The sequence below is a fragment of the Marmota marmota genome, unplaced genomic scaffold (genome assembly GCF_001458135.2).
Source record: "Marmota marmota marmota unplaced genomic scaffold, marMar, whole genome shotgun sequence".
NCBI lineage: Eukaryota > Metazoa > Chordata > Mammalia > Rodentia > Sciuridae > Marmota > Marmota marmota.
Window position 1 is genome coordinate 1,486,453 of NW_026000001.1, and position 20,467 is coordinate 1,506,919.

The 20,467-nt window shown below is 58.3% G+C and overlaps 1 protein-coding gene across 5 annotated transcripts in view; it reads left to right on the plus strand.

Moving 5' to 3' along the window:
• Grk2 (G protein-coupled receptor kinase 2) overlaps window positions 1-18,290 on the plus strand; it is a 31,509-nt gene extending 13,219 nt beyond the window's left edge. For 2 of the 5 annotated variants that reach the window (XM_048807722.1, XM_015503205.2), the window contains 20 exons: window positions 9,411-9,487; window positions 11,296-11,369; window positions 11,467-11,568; window positions 11,686-11,760; window positions 11,912-11,973; window positions 12,582-12,633; window positions 12,825-12,916; window positions 13,213-13,312; window positions 13,394-13,472; window positions 13,554-13,684; window positions 13,886-13,980; window positions 14,050-14,157; window positions 14,350-14,416; window positions 14,701-14,801; window positions 15,835-15,901; window positions 15,979-16,074; window positions 16,329-16,491; window positions 16,626-16,762; window positions 16,843-16,956; window positions 17,024-18,290. In XM_048807722.1, coding sequence (XP_048663679.1) covers window positions 9,424-9,487; window positions 11,296-11,369; window positions 11,467-11,568; window positions 11,686-11,760; window positions 11,912-11,973; window positions 12,582-12,633; window positions 12,825-12,916; window positions 13,213-13,312; window positions 13,394-13,472; window positions 13,554-13,684; window positions 13,886-13,980; window positions 14,050-14,157; window positions 14,350-14,416; window positions 14,701-14,801; window positions 15,835-15,901; window positions 15,979-16,074; window positions 16,329-16,491; window positions 16,626-16,762; window positions 16,843-16,956; window positions 17,024-17,188 — 1,944 coding nt within the window. In that variant the 5' untranslated portion in view covers window positions 9,411-9,423 and the 3' untranslated portion in view covers window positions 17,189-18,290. Of the gene's footprint in view, window positions 1-7,233; window positions 7,255-8,646; window positions 8,668-9,410; window positions 9,488-11,295; window positions 11,370-11,466; window positions 11,569-11,685; window positions 11,761-11,911; window positions 11,974-12,581; window positions 12,634-12,824; window positions 12,917-13,212; window positions 13,313-13,393; window positions 13,473-13,553; window positions 13,685-13,885; window positions 13,981-14,049; window positions 14,158-14,349; window positions 14,417-14,700; window positions 14,802-15,834; window positions 15,902-15,978; window positions 16,075-16,328; window positions 16,492-16,625; window positions 16,763-16,842; window positions 16,957-17,023 lie in introns of those variants that run through there. The other 3 variants (XM_048807724.1, XM_048807723.1, XM_015503206.2) reach the window with 3 other exon arrangements.
• The last annotated feature ends 2,177 nt before the right edge of the window (window positions 18,291-20,467 follow it).

Below are 20,467 nucleotides of genomic sequence, written 5' to 3' on the forward strand. Positions count from 1 at the left end.
TGCCTCTCGCCTCCGCCTGCTCGCTGTCAGCAATGCCCCGGCCTCCCCCAGGCCCCGGCGCTGCCGTCCACCCTTCCCCGGCCTGCCTCCGCTCACCCCTCTCTCCGACCGCACCGCTGACCCGCGCCCCTCGAGGTTTCCACTGCCCCATCCGCTGCCCTCCGGTCCACGCTTGTGGGAGATTTGCGGCCGGGGGAGCGAGTCTGCTGGGGTCCCCGCCTGGGCTGGGCTTGGGAGTGCTTTCAGGGCGCCGAGGTGGTGGGTACCATGGTGTGCGGGTGCCTCATCCCAGGGGGGCTGCGCTCAGGTGGGGAGCTCCCGCTTCACCCTCTCCCCTGCACATGGTGCCCTATGGGTACCACTGACCAGGTGATGTCCCAGCACACCTGCGGCAACTGGCCCGTGGCTGCCACCTCTATAGGACAACCGATTCATCGCACCTGGTATCAAACTTTAAACTGTCTAGGATGTCGTCGCAGAAGCCTACAGGATGTGAGCCGTAGCCTGGGCTTGTCCCGCATTTTATAGTGGATAGAGTGTTCTCCCATTGTTTGAGCCACACAGCAGCCCAGGAGGTGGGCTGGACAGGTGTGGTGTTGTGCTATGGAACAGGTGGGGAAACTGAAGCCCCAGAAATAAGTGATCTGCCTGGCTTCACCCAGGTAATCCAAGGTAGCCACGGCTACACCAGGGCTTCCAGCTTCTAGCTCTACACTTTGTCCACTACTCGGTCTGAGCTGGGGCCTGGATGCCCTGCCTCTGTGAGAGCAGATGTGCCCACCCCCCACCATCCCCTGTGAGGGGTGGAGGACAGTCCCAGCAGTTCCTTGCTCATGCCTGAGAGTTGCCTGCTGGGGATTTGGTTCTGTTCCAGCGGCTGTGGTCTTATCATGGAACTTCAAACAAGACCCTTCCCACTTCTGGGTCTGTTTTCACATCTGTGAAATGTGTATGTGTGAAATAAGAGCAGTGACTCTGTGTCCTCAGCCTTTGAGGCAGGGCTGGCAGCTGCAGGGGGTACCCTGCTTGGGTCTCTCCCCCTCCCCTTCTTCCATGCCTGTCTTTGGGTTTCAGATTGACTGAATACCAGGCCTGGGAGAGGAAAATTAGTCTGCGTTTTGAAAAGGCCGTTGGGGCCCTTTCTTTTTTTTTTTCTAAGACGTTCGCAATCAGATTTCTCAAAACAGGAACCAGCCTGTCAGCTGGGGCCATCGAGGGAGCAGCGACAGTTAGGACAAAAATGAGTTCAGAAATGTCAAAGCCAGGAGGGAGGAAACGCACTTAACCTCCAGGGCACTGAATGGCTCTCCTTGGAGGCCACAGCTTCCAGACCCTCCTGCAGGTCGGGGTTCTGCAAAGTGTGAGGCGAGGCCTTTTCTGGAACTCTCTGCATTTGTGTAACCTCTCCCCAGAATGCACCACTCCTGACTGCCCCGCCTTGGGTTGGCTCTGCAGGTGTGCTAGAACCCTGAGAAACAAGCCCTTCCTCTTTCCATATGCGCTTTCTGTCCAACGTAGTGATGATATGATAGAAGTAAGAATGGAAATTATAATAATTCATTATTTATTTTGACATCTGCTATGTCAGTTGATCCAGAAAGCAACCTGTAAAGTTGTAAGGCCAAGCCTTGCTTGTAGTAATTACTCAAGAAATATCAAGACCGAGTGATGTCTCTTAGTGCTGAGCAGAAGAAATGAGGCAGGCTGTGAGCTTTCAGGGAGAGGCAGGAATCCAGGATCTCATATTGGTCACCATTGGCTACATGACATTGAGCAAATAGCCTGGAATCTCCAGCTATATCCTGAACATGCTTAGTGCTAAGGCCAGGCAAGGGCCGAGCGCTGCCATGCAGTGGCCAAGCCTTCTGCACTGGAAAGCAGGCCACTCTTGGCAATGGCGTTGCACCCTCTTTGGTCACATACCTCCTGCCCTTGTGGCGATTGTGACTGTCTTACATCTGCCCGGTACTTCTGTGTGTTTCCAAAGTGCTTCTCCCTGCGTTTTATCCTTTCTGCAGCTGTGGGAAGCAGCCCCGTGGATGGTTTTCTCCCCATTAAATAGTAAAAGCCCTTGTGGCCCAGAGCGAGGCAGAGACTTGTGCTGGTCACAAAGGAGACCTGGGATTGGCTTTCCCCTGCCACCCACCTCTGTTCACTTTTGCTCTTGTCCACAGTTCATGGGATGGGCTGATGGCACCCCTTGTCTGGGGAGCTGTGGGTCTGGGGTGATGATCTGGAAGCAGCAGTACAGCCGCTGGTGCTGGCAGCTGTCACCGTTCACGAGGCCCTGCCTCCTTCCCATTGGCTAAAATGGAGAACCAGGCTGCTGTGGCAAAACTAGTGTGTAGAAATGGCAGCTCCATGCCAAGGGTCCCATCGGACGCAGGGTCCTGTCTTCCCAACATCCACGGGGTCAGAGTCAGGGAGAGGCCACACGTGTTCCCGTGCCAGGGTGACTTCGGTAGTCGTTCCCACCTTGGGGGTGGTCCTAGCTTGGCAACTTCTATGGCTGGTGCCTGGTCTCGTGGGTTGGTTGGGAGCTGGGGTTGGCATCACAGCCCTGATTTCCCAGGGCTGGGGAACTGGAGCAGTTGGGCATGGTGCCACTTTGACTTGGCACAGGGACCTCCCCTTCTGTCACCCACAGAATCTGAGGAAGCAGACCCGCTTCCTGACCTTGTTGTGTAGCTGGAAGGCAGGAGACCTGGCTCCTCATCCTGCTGCAGCACCAGCTCATGTGGTCCCGGCAGGTCCCTCGTCCTGGCCAGGCCTGCCTCAGTTTCTGCCTCAGTAAAATGAGAGGGCTGTCCTTCGCTGATGACCTCCCCGCCCCCTCCAGCTTTCAGGTCTGTGGTCTGACTTCACCCCAAAGGAGCTGCTGTCTCTCCGCAGCAGCAGCCGCCGCAGCCACAGCAGTCTTGTAATTATCGTCATTTGCTTAATATGACCACTGAGGCCTCATGTAATTAATCTCTGGGCTCCTGGCTGAGGAGCCCTGCCTGGGCGGTCCCAGGAGGTACCCCTGTCCTCCCTGGTGACAGGGGCAGTCCCAGCAGCAGCACGTGGGAGCCTGTGCCTCTTGCAGCCTCGTTGCCTTGGCTATTTCCTGGTCCCTCCCCCACCTCAGCTTCCTCCCTCCACCCCTTGCTGGCTTCCCTGTGTCCCCAGACCCTGCCACTCTTCCTCCACTGCTTCTGCTGCCTCCTCGCTCCTGTTCCTGTTAACCCTTGGCAGCCAGGACTTCCTGCCTCCCTCAGTGGGGGAAGGGGTGCAGGAAGGGCTTTCGCCCTCCTTCCTCCCTCCACTTCTCCATCACCAGCAGAAACCCTGCCACCGCCAGCCTTTCTCTTTTACCTAGAACTTTCCACTCCAGTAGCTGCGCTCTTCCCCCTCCTGCCCCTGAAAACAAGATCATCTTTTCGGCAGTCACTCCCTCAGGGCCTTTGAAGCTGCTGCTGTTTCCCAGGAATGGGTCTCTGGGAAGTCTTTTCCCATCTGTCCTCCTTTCCAGAGCAGGGGGTTGCACAGATTTGCCACTAAGTTGCTGGCTTACCTGCTTGTTCCCTCGGTAAATGCATTTGAAGGGATCGTAAGCATTACAGGTCAGGATCTGTGCATGGGATCTGGGCTTCGTCAGCCTGGGAATGGTGTGTCCTGTCACTGCACCGTCAATCCCTAGCAGTAAATTCCTGGGAGGGCAGGTGCAGGCCTGCTCCGGGCTCCCCTCCGCAGCTGCGTTTCCTCCCTGTGCGCAGGTTCCTGTGCAGAGGGCTGAGCCCTGAGGCCCTGGGCCTGGTGGGTTCTTCTGTCCCCACGTGGCTGTTGCTTCCAGGTTATTATGGAATAAACATCAGGAGCCAGGAGCACGTGACTGTCTTTGAGGAGTACACAGCCCCCGTCATACCTGCCCTTGCTTCCTGGGCCCCTCCCCACTCCCCCCTGGCTCCTAAGGTCCATTTTCTCCTCTGGTTGGAGTTACATCCAAGTTATTTCTAGTCTGTTTCAAATGAAATCCTGAAACTGAGGGGTTTGGCTGCAGCTTTTTTTCTGGAACAGCATCTCGTCTCTGCATTGCTGCTCACAGCAAAGGGCAGTGGCGATACCGCAGAAGTGGGTGTTCTGGCAGTAATGTGGGCGGGGGCAGTTCTCCGGTTCTGGAAGCTGTCCTGGGTTTGTGGTAGAGACAGCTGCCCCCCCAACCCCCCAATGCAGGGCAAGAAGCTCTGGAAGTTTGTTCTTGGCTCATACTAACAGGGTGGCAGATTTTGGTCTCCCCGTAGCAGTAAGGTGTAGGGTGCTGCTGCTTGTGTCTTATTGGTGACATTGGATGAGGCCACCAAAGTGCTCTTTCTGTGCATCCCTGCAAGGGAGCCTGGGAGTCTGGCCTTCTGTAGACATTCAGGGCAGACTCGTATGTGCAGGGCCAGCTGTCATTTTCTTTCCTTGGCCATGGACTAGTTAAGACTTGGCAATCAGGGTCGGTCTTTCCCATTTCGTAGTGGCCCCATTCTTGAACTCTGAGGACATTGTCAGCCCCAGGGAGAGTCATTGAGACATATTAATAAGAAGTCCCAGGGGACTTCCTCCTACTGCTGCCACCTCAGTGCCAGGTTTCCTGGAAATGCCACAGGGGAGCACCTCAAGTGTAGCCACAGACTCGTTAACTGACATCTCCAGAGTGTGGCAGTTCCCAGCATGGCTGCCCCAAACTTGCCAGCCTAGGGCCTCCTTGCCAGCTTGCCCTATCGTGGCAGGTCCCAATGTCAGCATCACTATCACACGAAGAACACCAGACCACAGCCCCTGCCTGCCAAGGCTCTCTTCCAGCCTGATGTGCTCTCAGGAGGGACATTGCTGCTCCCTACACACCCTGGCAGGGCAGAAGGTGGGCACAGGGAAGGGTCCCCTGAGACCCTGCACCCAGCAGTTCTGTGGAGATTGTGGGAAGGCCTGAGAGGTGTTTCCCTGGGAGGGCTTGGATATTTTCTTTGCCACACTCATTGTGGGCTCCTAGGTCAGTGGCCCTGTGGCCTCTTCAAAAAAATGGGCATGTTTGCCTTTGAGTCCTGCAGGTGCTTTCAGTCCACATATCTGTCACTGACCCTGAGTAGGAGCCACCTATAAGGGCTCAGACCAACATGCTAAGCCACTGCACCACAAAGCATGGAACCTGCTCTTCTGAACCATGTGGTGTCAGAATGTACTGGAAGTTGTCCCAGTGTCAGGCCAGGTCTGCCCCTCAGAGCCATGTGAGCACCTTAACTTCAGGGGGTGCCAGGATTGGGGAGTGAGCAGCTCTCCGCCATGGCTGGACTGCCTCCTGGGCACCTTTATGCCAAGGTGCCCTAGATTCTTTGAGAGGGAGGCATCAGACTTGCCCACTGGGCCCTTAGCTGCATCGAGGGGAGCGCTCGGAGCTCTGAGGTTGAGAGGAGTGGCAGCCCCTGTTTTCACATCAGGTCCTACCCTTGGGCCCAGCCTGGCCAGAGCCAGCACTAGGAGCTTGCCTGGCCACTGGTCCCTTCCTCTGAGCACATGGCAAATGTGGAATTTAGACCTGAACAAGAAGACCAGCGAGTGTCTTAATACAAGGAGCAGCAGCCTGGTAGTGAGCTGTGGTGCCAGGGAGTGGGGCCTGGGTAGCTCTCTCCCATGGCCAGGAGGTGGGACATGAGCTGACACCAGAGCAGAGGGCCAGGCACCTCAGGAGTGTCCCCTCTGCTGTGTCCTCCTGGCAGCTTGAGGGTCATGCAGCGTTGCCCTCACAGCCTCATTTTGCAAATGAGGAAACTAGTCGTAGGCCTCCCAGGAAGGAGGTGGGGTGAACCATTTGGAACCTAGGCCTTGGCACCACCCGGTTCCCAGAGCACAGGGACCCCTGATACCCTGCCCCAAAGGGAACAGAAAGCTTAGGGCCCTCTGGTCTGAGAGTGTACAGACATTTTGTTCGTTCTCTCTCTCTCTCTCTCTCTCTCTCTCTCTCTCTCTCTCTCTCCCTTTTTTTGGTACTGGGAATTGAACCTAGGGGTGCTTAACCACCAAGCCACATCCCCAGCCCAAGCCCTTTTTATTTTTTTTTTTTTGAGACCAGGTCTCACTAAGTTGCTTAGGGCCTCACTAAGTTTCTGAGGCTGGCTTTGAGCTTGTGATCCTCCTGCCTCCGCCTCCCGAGCTGCTGGGATCATAGGTGTGCGCTACCGCGCCCGGCACCTTTTGTTCTCTTGGTGGTCTGGAGTGGATCTTGGGGGCCACGCACCCCTGAATATGGGGTTGGTTAAAGACAGGGATTCCTCTCTGGGCACATTGCCTCTCACCCTGCAAGCGTTAGGCCGCAGGTGCTGGGAGGAAGGTGACCAATTCAGGAGGCCACCCTGCCCTCCATGCAGCCGTACTTGCCACACTAGCAGGGGCTTACCCCCGTGACGCGTGTTTCTAGCCTGCCTGTTTCCTTGGCCACCAACCCCCTAGGGATGAACAGGAAACCCTAAAATTGCCACTTTGGGGGCCCAGCCTTCAAGGACTCTGCTCAGGCCTGACCTTGTGTTTGGTTTGGGGGGGTTGTTTATTTTATTTTAAAAAGACTTTTTTCTTTTTAAGGAAGAAAATGAAGTGCTGTGGGCTGGGAGGAATGCTGTAGCCATGCTCAGGCGTGGCTTCTGAGGGGGGCCACTTTTGAGCCTGGGGTCCTGCTCTTGCGGTGCTCTGGGCCTGGGCGACAGCAGAGCCCCTGGGAGAGAGAAGGCCCTGCCTGGCAGGCCCCCCTGGCTGTTGCAGGCAGGGCTCTTACCCACACGTTCCCCATGGGGGGCCTTTGTGTGTCTACTGTGGCCTCTCTGAGCCACATGGCAGGAAATGGTGGTGGCTACTTCCTGGCTCCTGGGTGGGCATTCCCTGGGCCAAGCTGGCATTAGTTGTGCTGGTTCCCAGGAAGACATTCTGGGGCTTCTTCAGGGCTTCCCAGGGAGTCCCCATTTCCCCATCCCAGGGCCATGCCCAGCTCCTGGTGGGGTCCCCCTGGCAGCTGGAATTGCTTGGCCTGTCGTCTGCACCTACCTGTCTGTACATCTCACCTGACCCTCCACTGCCATGGGAGACTGACATTTTGTGATTTTTTTTTTCCTTCTTTATTGCTTTTCCTCATCTTCTTCCCTGTGGTCCAAAATGTCCCAGAATACAAGAACCAGGTGCAGAAGCAGAGGCCTTGAGCTGAGCCAGGGGTTGGGAAGGGTCCTGCCTTCCTGGATCACTTTCCAGGTGAGATCCAGGCACAGGCCTCACAGGTTCCTGGGCTCCATGCCCATGTCCTGCTGTCAGGTCTCGGGCCTTGACACATTCCAACTGCACCCAGGGTCTCCCAGCTTAGGTGTCCTCTGCAGCCCCAGAGCAGGGAGCTGAGTCTCAGTTTGACACTTGCCAAGCTCCTGCGCTATGTGAGACCCTGTGAGACTTGGCTTCTGTCCTGGTCTCCTGGGTCCACGTGAGTTCCACAAGGTGGGGGGAGCATGTCCCACATGGGTGGTTCGTATCATATGGTGATACGAACTGATGTGTGACCTGCAGGAGGGGAGGGTGTGCCCTCGTGGATGTGGGGTGCATGCTGGCTCCAGACACTCTGCTGGTTTTCAGAGAATGTCCTTCGAGGAGGCAGTGTGGGGGTGCTGGGGTACCTGGCCCTGGGTTGACAGCTCTTCCTTCCTTGCTAGACAGGGTCTGTTCCAAAAGAGTCTCAAAACAGAAACACAGGGTTGTCAGGCCTGTCCTTGTCATCAGGGCCCTACTTCCTGTCAGAGGCAGCTTTGAGAGGTCATGGATCTTCTAGCCTGTGAGATTGGGGGCAGGTGAGGGTTATACTTATGACATCTTTGTGGGCTTGTGATTAGGGGTGTCTCCTCCCTCCTAAGGAGGGCTGGAGGCAGCAGGCCTTGGGTCCTACTGCCATAACTGGACCCACATTCTTTTTAAAGTTTCTTTGGTACCAGGGATTGAACGCAGGCGTGCTGAACCACTGAGCCGCATCCCCAGCCCTTTGTGTGTTTTAGTCTATTTATTTACCTATTTGTTTATGTGGTGCTGGGGATTGAACCCAGGGCCTTGTGCATGAAGCAAGCACTCCACCAACTGAGCTATGTCCCCAGCCCTATATGTTTTATTTTGAGACAGGGTCTTGCTAAGTTGCTGAGGCTGGCCTTGAACTTGAGATCTTCCTGCCTTAGCCTCCCGAATTGCTGGAATTACAGGCATGCGTCACAGCACCCGGGCTGAAGCCACGTTCTTGCAGAGCCCTGGGCCCAAGGCCTAGAAGCCCCATTCATGGAACAGGCTAGCAAACTCTCCTCCTGCCACCTGGCAGCTCCAGTCCCCTCCTTCCTGTCTGTCATCTGTCTGGGCTTCCTCCCATGGTGGTCCCGTAGGGTCTGTGCCCTGGCTGAGTCTTCCCAGCACCCAAGGACCTGACCTCCCTCTGTCCTTTGCTATGCCTCCCCCTGCCCTGTGGGTCTTGCTTGTCTGTCCTTTGGCTGGCAGTTCCTCACCAGTCACCCATGTTGGGACAGGCTGGCAGAGCTGAGCTGCAAATGGCCTAGAAGAGAGGAGAGGGGACAGCAAGGTGGCATCTGGAGCTTGGAGAGTAGCCTGGTGTGGCTTCCCCAGGCCTTGCTCAGTGTTAAGGTGGGGGTTGGTTTCACGCCCACAGTGGCTAGACCCTTACCTACAGCCCTTAGCAGGAAGCCCCACATCTGTGTCACGATTTGACCAACTATTGTGGGCTATTGAGGCTTGTGTTTTCTTTTTTTTTTCCCCCTGAACTATTTATTAAGTCGAGACACAATCCATACAGTACAAAGTTTGTCCTTTAGACTGTATGGTGCGGTGGTCCACTGCATTGTACAGCCCCCACCCCTATAAGACCAGACTGCCTCCATCACCTCGAAAGGAGACCCTGTGCCCATTGGCAGGCCTGCCCTGTCGCTTGCCCTGTTCTAGAGAGTCACATGCATGGAGTCATGCAACCTGGCCTTTTAGGACCGTTGTCTTTCCTGAGACCTAATCCGCAGGGTTCAGCCATGCCAGGTGTGAGAGTGCTTCACTTCCCTTCGTAGCCGAGTAATAGGCCATCGTGTGGGTGATGGACGGGCACATTTTGTGTATCTGTTCATCAGCCAGTGGACAAACCCTGGCTGCTGCAGTGTGGCCAGATTCTCAAAGCCAGTGCTGCTTCTGCAGGTGGTGGGCTTCCGAGCGGGGGAGGCACGGGTCCATCTCCTGTGGCCTGTGGTCAGGATAAGTGAGTAGGCCATCGGGGCAGCCACCTTCCACCATCAGTGGCTCTACTCAGACTCTGGGCAGGATAGGGAAGGGCCTGCAGCCCCGCTGAGCTGCGCCCCCTGTTTTGCGCCCCCTCTGCCCCACAGCATCCGCAGCGTTATGCAGAAGTACCTGGAGGACCGGGGAGAGGTGACCTTCGAGAAGATCTTCTCCCAGAAGCTGGGTGAGTACAGCCGTGGCTGTGCCAGCTCGGGGGCTTCCCACCCTGTCCAGCTGCCCAGGCCCCCAGAGAGGACCCTGATGTTGATTTCCTGCCACCCCCGCAACTGACTGGGCTGTGCTCCCCTCTACCTGGAGGGTTGGCCACCCATCCACTCAGGGCAAGGTGGCTGCAGGGGCTACTCCCCATGGAGCTGCCACCCTTGTGCATGCCAGCCCCTGGCTGTCAGCCCAGGGAGCCCCGTGATGGGGAGGGGACAGTGCCCAGTGGTCTTCCAGGGCTGCCAGGCTAGTTCCTCCTTTGGGGTTTTTGTTTTTGAGAGTTGCAGCTTCCCCTTGGCCCAGCCACAGCTGCTCTGGGCCGTTGGTAGAACTGACAGGAAGAGGCGGGGCCCTTCCTGTGGCGCCTGCCCAGCTGTGGTTGGCCCTGCCCCGCCCCCAAGGGCCCTCTGAGCAACCTGCCTCTGTGGCGAGCGGGGGTGTTGGGGGCCCCATCCTTCTTCCTGGTGCCTGGTGCCTCTTGTCTTGGAAGTTTCTTGAGTCTGCCCCACTGGCCCAGAGGGCAGGCTTGGGACAGTCCTCAGGGGAGCAGCTGTAGCCCCACTGGGCTGAGCTTTGGCCTTGCCTTCTTGGCCTTCCCAGCCTTCCCGTGAACAGGATCTGGGAGTGGCCTGGCAGGATCAGGCAGTAGAGGTCAGTCTTGAAGAGTCAGTGTGTGCCAGGAAGCACAGAGTTTGGGTCCCAGGCCTATGCTGAGTAACCTTGGGAAACTTGCTTCACCTCTCTGAACCTCTCCTCATCTGGGTAATGGGACTCATGAGCCCCACTGCCCAGGACTGACAGGGATGGATGGAGATGGTGTCCATGTTACTCAAAGGCACTACATTAAGAAAGGACAGCTGCAAGCTCAGGCAGAGGTGTCCAGGCAATTGAGGCATTGACATTACCAGGGCGGTGCCCCCAGAGAGGTGTGGGAAGCCACCAGCTCAAGTGTTGTCACCTATCAGCTGGAGGCCAAGGAAGGAACAGGAGTGCCCTGAGCTCTGCCTCGTCCTCCCACAGCTGCTCTGGGGCCAGGCCTCAACCTTACTCCCAGGCAGGGGTGAAGGTGCCCCGTCCAGGGCCTGCTGGGGGCCCTTCTTAAAGCTCACCTTACACTTCCATGCTCCTGCCCTGAAGCCTCACCCTCCAACCCACCTTCCTGGGAACCAGTCACTGGGTTGAGGAGCCCAGAGTTCCCTGCTCATGCCTCTGCCAAATGCCATATGTCTGACAGACCTCCCTGAGCCTCAGAGCCTCAGTTTCCTCATCTGCACATGCCCTCCCTACCAGGGCTGCTATGAAAGTCAGCCATGTGTGGAGCAGGCAGGGGAAGGGAAAGGGGCCTCCCTCAGAGCCACCTGCTGCAGCCTGACTTGGCCCAGATAGAATCCCACTATCCTGGAGGCCTGGATAGAATCCCACTGCACCTGCCTGGCCCACCGGTGGGTGGTGTAGCCTCTCAGAGGGGGCACAAGGCTTGGGTACCTGGTGTTCCTGGCACCCTCCTCTGCGGTACCATGTGCTGCCACTTCCCGCCAGCTCCTGAAGAGGCAGGTTCTGGGAAGGACAGAGCACAGGGCCCAGCCTAGAAGCCAAGAAACTTCAGGTTGGCCGCAGCCTTAGCGGCCACGTGGCCCAGCCTGGGAGAGATGACCTCTGCTGCTACCTTGGCCGGTTCTGCCCAGGGAGCCCCAAATCTACTTCTTCCACAGTGACAGGAAGACCCGGGAGGAGACGTGGCTCAGGGTGACCCAGCTTGGTCTCTTTCAGGGTACCTGCTCTTCCGAGACTTCTGCCTGAACCACCTGGAGGAGGCCAAGCCCCTGGTGGAGTTCTACGAGGAGGTGAGGTGGGGCCTGGCCCAGGGCAGGCGGTCGGCTAGGCCCTGCTCCACATTTGTGCGCCACCTGGCATCTGTGCCCTGTGCCCTCTGCCCTCCAGATCAAGAAATATGAGAAGCTGGAGACGGAGGAGGAACGCGTGGCCCGGAGCCGGGAGATCTTCGACGCCTACATCATGAAGGAGTTGCTGGCTTGCTCGCACGTGAGTGGCCCCCCAGCTCCTGTCTCCCCAGCCGGCCCTGTGCTGCCTGAGCCGTTGGGGAGCGAAAGGGAAGGAAAGGCCCTGGGGAGGACTCACGGCCACCTCTGTCCTCCCCAGCCCTTCTCGAAGAGTGCCACTGAGCATGTCCAGGGCCACCTGGTGAAGAAGCAGGTGCCTCCGGATCTCTTCCAGGTGCGTGCTGGGCTCATGTTCTGCTGGCCCCATCCGACCCCGCCAGGGTCTTCTGGGACAGCCCCAGGTCCAGAAGCCTGGGCAACTAGGGGCGGGGCCTGGGCAGCCAGTGCCTTAGGGCCCAGTCACCCACTTCCAGCTCCCTCTGCAGCCGTACATCGAGGAGATTTGTCACAACCTCCGAGGAGACGTGTTCCAGAAATTTATCGAGAGGTGAGTGCAGGGCCCGATAAGGGGGAGGAAGGAACAGAAGGCCCCAAGGGGGCAGGTGCTGGGCCTGTCACTGTCCCACTGCAGAGACTCCTGGAGGTCAGGCGGGCTCCCAGTCATCTCCTTCCCCCTGCCCTCTCAGCACCAGGCTCCTCAAAGTCTGTCCCTGATACCTCACCCCCCACCCCCCACCTCCACCCCCGTGCACCTTGCCTCCCCGTCTGCACAGCACCCTGCCAGGCCCGCCTGGCCTGAGGAGCCTCAGGGTCCTGAACACAGAACGCACCCTGCCCTTCATGACCGCTCGGCGGTTGGCAGGGTGTTGTAGACATTGCAGGTAGATATAAGTAACAGCATTGTTAGGGTCACAGCTGTTCAGCAGGGGGTGGGTGGCTTCACAGGGAATGAGCTCTGTGTCACTGGAGGTATGTAAGCAGCAATACGACGAGCCTAGTGGTGGATGTGGTGGCAGGAAGTCTGGGTTAGACTGAGTGTCCTCCTCTCTGAGCTTCTCGGACCCCAGGGAGCATCAGTGGGGTGGACTGGCTCATGCCAGCCTCATCCTGCCCACTCTCTGAGGCTTACCTGAGCCTGGACACTTCTCTTTACAGCGATAAGTTCACACGATTCTGCCAGTGGAAGAACGTGGAGCTGAACATCCACGTGAGTGGAGCTGGTGGGCGTAGAGGGCCAGAGCTGGGCCACGGGCGGGGCGGGAAGCCAGGGGGGTTGCCCCTCTGCCCCTAGAGTGGTGGCTCTGGGGCTCAGAGCTGGCATCCCAGTGGGGGAAGCTGGGGGCAAGAGAGCATGTAGCCCAGGCAGCCTGCAGTGACCCAGCTGTTGCCACCCTGCAGCTGACCATGAACGACTTCAGTGTGCATCGCATCATCGGGCGCGGGGGCTTCGGTGAGGTCTACGGGTGCCGGAAAGCAGACACGGGCAAGATGTGAGCACCCTGCTCAGTTGGCATTTGGCAAATGCCTGAGAGGGCAGGGACACCTGGGCAGCCTGGGCATCCTGGGGAAGAGCTGTGAGGGGGACCAGTGCCCCTGCATGGGCAGTCTCAGCCGGCCACATGCTGTCCCCTCCTCCCCGTCTTGCTTTGGCTGTCACCTCCTACAGGCTCCTCAGAGCTTCTGACCTTCCAGCACCTTCTGTGCTCTCTGAAGTTCTGATTTTGTCACACGCTTTCCCCTAAGTCCCCCAAGGCCACAGCCGTCCCTCCCTCTCAACCCTGCCCAGGTACGCCATGAAGTGTCTGGACAAGAAGCGCATCAAGATGAAGCAGGGGGAGACCCTGGCCCTGAACGAGCGCATCATGCTTTCTCTCGTCAGCACTGGGGTGAGCATGGGCGCCCGGTGGGCCCGGGAGCAGCGGGCCAGCAGCCACACGCAGCCTCTGCTGACCGCCCCTCCCTCGTAGGACTGCCCCTTCATTGTCTGCATGTCGTATGCGTTCCACACGCCGGACAAGCTCAGCTTCATCCTGGATCTCATGAACGGTGAGTGTAGGGCCGGCACCAGGGGCCCCCGGTCCTGCTGGGGCAGCCAGCTGAGTGCCACTCCACGGTTGCCTCCCTCAGGCGGGGATCTGCACTACCACCTGTCCCAGCACGGGGTTTTCTCTGAGGCCGACATGCGCTTCTATGCGGCTGAGATCATCCTAGGCCTGGAGCACATGCACAACCGCTTCGTCGTCTACCGGGACCTGAAGGTGAGGTGCCCGCCCCCAGCACACCTGGTTCCTGGCCCATCTCCTCCCCTCAGACCCCCACCTCTCGTCCCATGCGGCCACTTCCTGGTCAGCTTGGGACTAGGGAAGGGAGGGGAAGACCCCACCTGGGCCTTGTCTCCAGCACCCAGATTCTCTCAAGTGGAGACAGGCGGGCAGCCGCTCACTGGGCTTCCTCCACAGCCGGCCAACATCCTTCTGGACGAACATGGCCACGTGCGCATCTCAGACCTGGGCCTGGCCTGCGACTTCTCCAAGAAGAAGCCCCATGCCAGCGTGTGAGTGCCCGGCCAGCCCCTGCCTCCCCGCACCCCACCCGCCCACTCATGGCCTCCTTGCTCCCACAGGGGCACCCACGGGTATATGGCCCCCGAGGTCCTGCAGAAGGGCGTGGCCTACGACAGCAGTGCTGACTGGTTCTCCCTGGGCTGCATGCTCTTCAAGCTGCTGCGGGGGTGAGCGGGCCCCAGGGCGGGCAGTGGGACGGGCCTGGAGACTTCCCCTGTCCGGGCAGGAAGCAGGGGAGTGGGGCCCACCACTGCCTGGGTGTTAGGGTGGCACCACCTCTGACTTTGGATGAGGGTCATTCACGTGTCATTTTCTCTGTTCTTATCCTTTGACTTTGGTCTTTGACCTCTCTCCCTTAGGCACAGCCCTTTTCGGCAGCACAAGACCAAAGACAAGCACGAAATTGACCGTATGACATTGACAATGGTGAGCCAGAGGGGTCCCAGTGTGGGACAGCAGGGTTGCTGGGGTCTTGGGTGGGTGCTAGGTTTCACGATGGTGGTTCCCACTGACCAGTAGAGAACTCAGGCCTCTGGTTCCCTCACTGCTGCTGGGAGGCAGATCTCTTGTCTGGAGGGTCTCACCTTCTCCATATTGTCACAGCTCACACTTGCAGGGGGCCAGTTAGGAAGCTCTAACCCTCCCCACCAAGAGTTGTGATGGGCTTAGGGCACTTCCTCAGCCTCTCAGTGTCCTGCTTCTCCCTAAAGGCCGTGGAACTTCCCGACTCCTTCTCCCCTGAACTCCGCTCCCTGCTGGAGGGTCTGCTGCAGAGGGATGTCAACCGGAGGCTGGGCTGCCTGGGCCGGGGGTGAGTGCCCTGGCTACGCGGGCATGCAGCTGTGTTGGGTCTGTTATGGGCTGCTCACCAGTCTGCCCAGGCCTCTGACTGGCCCCCTAAGGTTGAGGACTGTGTCCCACGATGGACGGAGCCCCCTCCAAGGTCCCAGCCTCCTTTGAGGAGCTCACAAGTAGGTTCAGAGCCATCACTATCCAATATCCTCAGGGTGGAAGGGCTGCCCGGGCTGGAGCTGCTGGTGCCAACCAGGAGCCAACCAGGGCCCAGCTTCCAGAGGGGCCCTTGTACCCAAGGTGATGAGGAGGTAAAAGCAGCTTTTTACTAAGTGCTGGGCAGCGTGTTACTAAATTACCCATATTAAAACAATAAGCTAGGGCTGGGTCTGTGGCTCAGTGGTACAGCGCTCACCTCACACATGCGAGACCCTGGGTTTGATCCTCAGCACCACATAAAAATAAATAAGTGAAATAAAGGTATTAAAATATATTAAAAAAAAAATAAGCTAGACATAGTAGCATGTGTGCAGCTACTCAGAAGGCTAAGGTAGGAACCTCATTTTTTTTAAATATTTTTTTTAGTTATAGCTGGACACAATACCTTTATTTTATTTATTTATTTTTACGTGGTGCTAAGGATTGAATCCAGCGCCTCGAACGTGCCAGGTGAGCGCTCTACCGCTGAGCCATAGCCCCTGTCCAGAACCTCACAATTTTGAGGCTAGCCTCAGCAACTTAGCAAGACCCTGTCTCAAAATATAAATAAATAAGTAAATAAATAAAAGGGCTGGGGATGTAACTCAGTGGTAGAGCACCCCTGGGTTCAGTCCCTGGTCCCCAAAATACATAAAACTCAACAACCCTGTGATGTGGGAACTGCTGTTCTCCCATCTTAGAGATGAGGAAACAGGCTCAGGGTTAAGGAAGTTGTCCAGGGTCACAGAGCCAGAAAGTGGCTGAATCAAGAGTTAAGCCCGAGTCCAGCCTGACCGCTTGGCCTAGCCTTAGGTGGTGCCAAGCCCTGGTGACAGGCTTCTGTGTCGCCACAGGGCTCAGGAAGTGAAGGAGAGTCCTTTCTTCCGCTCACTGGATTGGCAGATGGTCTTCCTACAGAAGGTAACAGCCTGTGTGGGCTGGCCTGGGTCCCTGCAGCCCCCTCCCATGCTGACAGCCCATCCCCTGTTCTGCTGCAGTACCCGCCCCCACTGATCCCCCCGCGGGGGGAGGTGAATGCAGCCGACGCCTTTGACATTGGCTCCTTTGATGAAGAGGACACAAAAGGAATCAAGGTACTGGGCCTTGCCTGGCCTCACACTTGAGGCCCAGCCTCGCCTTGTGGGCTCCTTGCCCCTTCTGTGTCCCTGTGAGGCCCTGGGCTGGCCCTGTCAGCTGTGGGCCACACTTTCTCCTCCCTAGACCTCCCTGGGGGGGTGGCGGCTAGACCAGACCATCCCTGTGCCAAGGCCCTAGGCAGGCCTGTGGCTAATGATGTCCTGGCACCTTCTGTCCATCTGTGTGGCTCTGCCCTGTGCACTTGATGAAGTTACTGGACAGCGACCAGGAGCTCTACCGCAATTTCCCCCTCACCATCTCGGAGCGGTGGCAACAGGAGGTGGCAGAAACTGTCTTTGACACCATCAATGCTGAGACAGACCGGCTGGAAGCCCGAAAGAAGGCCAAGAACAAGCAGCTGGGCCACGAGGAAGGTGAGGCTCGCGGCTGCTGTAGAAATGAGAACCAGGCTTGGGGTTGCGGACCTCGCCCAAGGCCACAGCCAGCAAGTGGCCACACTGAGATCTGAATCTGGGCTTGAGCCTGCCTCTCTGGTCTCTTGCGTCAGACTACGCCCTGGGCAAGGACTGCATCATGCATGGCTACATGTCCAAGATGGGCAACCCCTTCCTGACCCAGTGGCAGCGGCGGTACTTCTACCTGTTCCCGAACCGGCTGGAGTGGCGGGGCGAGGGCGAGGCCCCGGTAAGGAGCGGGTCTGAGGTTGGGGTGCCAGGTGTAGGGGTGGCTGCAGGCCTGCCCCTCACCGCCTGGCCGCCCCGCAGCAGAGCTTGCTGACCATGGAGGAGATCCAGTCGGTGGAGGAGACACAGATCAAGGAGCGCAAGTGCCTCCTCCTCAAGATCCGCGGTGGCAAACAGTTCGTCCTGCAGTGCGATGTGAGTAGGGGCCCGGTGCGGGTGGGTGGCAGGGCTGCTGGCTGGGGCTGACCGCCGCTGTGTGCAGAGTGACCCTGAGCTGGTGCAATGGAAGAAGGAGCTGCGAGACGCCTACCGTGAAGCCCAGCAGCTGGTGCAGCGGGTGCCCAAGATGAAGAACAAGCCGCGCTCGCCCGTGGTGGAGCTGAGCAAGGTGCCGCTGGTGCAGCGCGGCAGCGCCAACGGCCTCTGACCCGCCGCCACCCGCCCGCCTTTTATAAACCTCTAATTTATTTTGTCGAATTTTTATTATTTGTTTTCCCGCAAAGCGGAAAAAGTTTTATTTTGTAATTATTGTGATCTCCTGTGGCCCCAGCCTGGCCCAGCCCCCAGGGAGGGGCCCGCTTGCCTCAGCTCCTGCTGCCACCGACCCAGCCACTGTCCAGAGCCCCGCCTGACCCCTGGGGCCACCCACTCCCAGTGTCTTCCTGTGGGGAGAGCAGCAGCCCCCGGCAGCCCTTCCACCCCTCCCCAGGGATGAAGCCTCACTGAGCTGCGCCACCTCAGGCCCTGTGTGCCGTGCTCTGCCACGGCACAGCTGGGTGGTCCAGCGTCCCCCCCCAGGGGAGGGCACAGCACAGGGATACTACTTGAACTTTCCCACCACAGGCCCCCCCTGCAACAGAGGGCCAGGGCCCTGTGCTGTCCTGCCCTCTGGCCATTGGTGAGGAGAGGCCCCTTGTCTCCCTGGCCCCCAAGGCCTCCTGAGGTGACTGGGTCTCTTGGGCCGTTGTTCAGGAAAAGCCCCCATGTCACTGGATGACCCCATCCCCCTGCCCTGGATACTGTGGGGCTCCGCGTGGAGGGCGGCATTGGCAGCATGCTCCCCGCAGCCCTCCTCTTCCTGCCAACCCTGGGCTCAGGACCACGGAAAGGCACCTGTGGGCTGGGCCACACCTGCCAAGCCTGGCCCCAGGTGCCCCCCACCCCAAGCTGGGTGAGACCTCACCTTCCTGGGACCACAGCTGGCCAGCAGGGTGGCTGGGTGGCACAGCGAAGGTCTGTGGTCGGGGCCAGCCCTCCCCGCCCAGGCCAGTCAGTGTGCCCCCAGCCCTGGCTGTCCAGCCCCACAGCCCACGTCCTGTCAGTGCCACTGCCCACGGGCACCACCTCACCCACCGCATGCCCCCTGTGCCAGTCGCGCTGCCATGTGTGGTGTCGCGCCTTCTCCCCGGGGCTGGGTCGGCGCCCTCCCCTCTTGTCTACTCACTCCCGGGGCGTTTCTTTGCCGATTTTTGAATGTGATTTTAGAGTGGAAAATGATACTATGCGTTTTTATAAAAAATGGTGCCTGACTCCTCGCTGTTTCAGACTCTTCGTGTCTGGTGACCACTTTTCTACCTCTACCAGGCTAGGACCTGAAGGGGGGGTCTTGGTGGCACTAGGTCCCCTCCACTGCTGTGGCAACCTCTGGGCAGGACTAGGCCTTCTTCCAGGCTAGACTGGGATACTCCACTCCCTCTCCCATCTGGCCCAGCATGTAGTGCCCTCACCCACCTCCTGGGAGTAGGGGGCCTTCTGCCCACTTCCCGGGTAAGTAGGCAAGCCCACTTTGGGGGTTACACTTGGGCAGACTGGAGCCAACTCAGCCTTACTGAGCCCCTGTACATCAGGCACTGTGCTAGTTTCCGGTCCTCTGGGACAGTTGGGGCACCTCTACCCTCTAGGCCATGCCGTGGCCTCTGGGTCCTTGACCCTCTCTGGCTTTGGACTCCCTTCTGGCCTCACTGTCCCAGTAGGGGTCCCTGGGTCCAAGGGCACCCCAGCGGCAGGCCTCTCATCTCCCCAGAGTGGGCTTCCTCTTCCCCATGTCCCTGCCTCTTGGCCCTGGGGTGATGAGGCAGGTGTGTGTTGCCTGGTCCACGTGGGGTTCTGCTGGAAAAGGCTGAAGCCGTGCACAGTATGACTGCAGAGCAGGGAAGCCTGCTGGGGCAGCACAGGCTGGGTGGGGTACTGAGGAGTCTTGGAGGAAATGTCCTTTGAACTGGTCCTCCAGATGGGAGTGGGATGTTTCTGGGAGGGGCCAGGCACTCAAAAGTGGCTCCGGTTGACAGTGCGCGGTTGACAGTGCACGAAGGAAGGAAGTAGGCCTGAGAGGCCTGCTCAACCCAACAGGGAGCCCCGCTGCCTGGTGACTGCAGGGAAGATGTGCAGGGAGGGGAATCCCTGAAGGCTCTGACCGGGCTGGCTCTAAAACAAATGGCTGGCCACTGCGTCAAGACACCAACAGAAGCCAAGGGCAGGAGGCAGGCGCAGGTCACTGCTTCTGTCCAAGACGTCCTCTTGATGGTAGGGGCAGAGGAAGAGATGAGAAAGGCCAGATGGAAGAACACGGCCCAGCAGGAATTTGCTGGGCTTGGGGATGAGAGGGGTGGGACTCTGAGATGGAACACAGGGAAGCACCATTCCGAGGCAGGACACCACAGCAGAGTTGGCCTGGAAGGAAGAGAGGAAATGTGACTGGATTTGGTTTTGCACATTCTAATGGGACACATGGCCAAAGATATCCCAAAGGTGGCTTCAGGGTAATGATGAGGGAAGACAAGTTCTTGCCCAGGGAGAAGCCTGACTTGAGAGTTGGTGGGTGAGAAGGGGCCTGGAAGAGTGGAGGGGCAATGCAGAAGTAAGGGCTGGTGGGGAACTGTGTTCAAGACTACAGGTTAAACAGCCATCAGGCTCCAAGCCCAGACACTCCAACATGAGGCTGCTTTTGAGTAAGAGCTAAATAGCCATTAGCCCTTCTCTATCACACTGTCTAGTCCTTTTACAAAAAGGGAAACCAAGACCATAGGTTTAGCCTTGGGAAGCCCGGGCTGCAGCCTCATTGCCCAACAAAACCAGGACCAGAGACCCCAGGCCCAGCCTCCCAGATCTAAGGGCAGTACTGAGCTAAGACCTGCACCACAGTTTCAGTGTGGGTGGAGGTGATGGCTGTTTCGAAACCCTTCTTCTCCTGGCCTCCAAAAGTGCATCCTTTGCAAAACTGCCCGCTGTGGTGGTAGCATTCACTGAGGACTGTCCTCCACCAAGAAGGCTCTGACGTCAGGTGGACCTGCGTCCCCTTACTTCCTGCGTAGTGTCATACTTCCATCCTTAACTCCAATGCCCTAGGGCCCGACTCCCCGCGTCGGTGGGTCCAGTCCGAGGTGTGGTGGCCTTCACACATTCGCCCAGGTCTTTATAAGGGGCTTTATTTAGGCTCAGCTGGCCCATGTAGAGGCAACTGCTGGGTGCTCATCTCCAGAACGCTCAGTTCTCTGCCCAGCAGTGATGGGGCCAGGACCTCCCACTTCAGCAGCAGACAGGCTCAGTCGGTGCCCTCAGGACCCCACCGGGGTTAAGGAGACAGGGGCATGGACGGGGATTGGCCAGGGAAATGCGGATGACCCATTGACAGTAGGACGCGGTCCAGCTGCGCACGCACGCGCACACGCGCGATACCCATCAAGGGTGCCCAGTCCCTGTCTCTTAT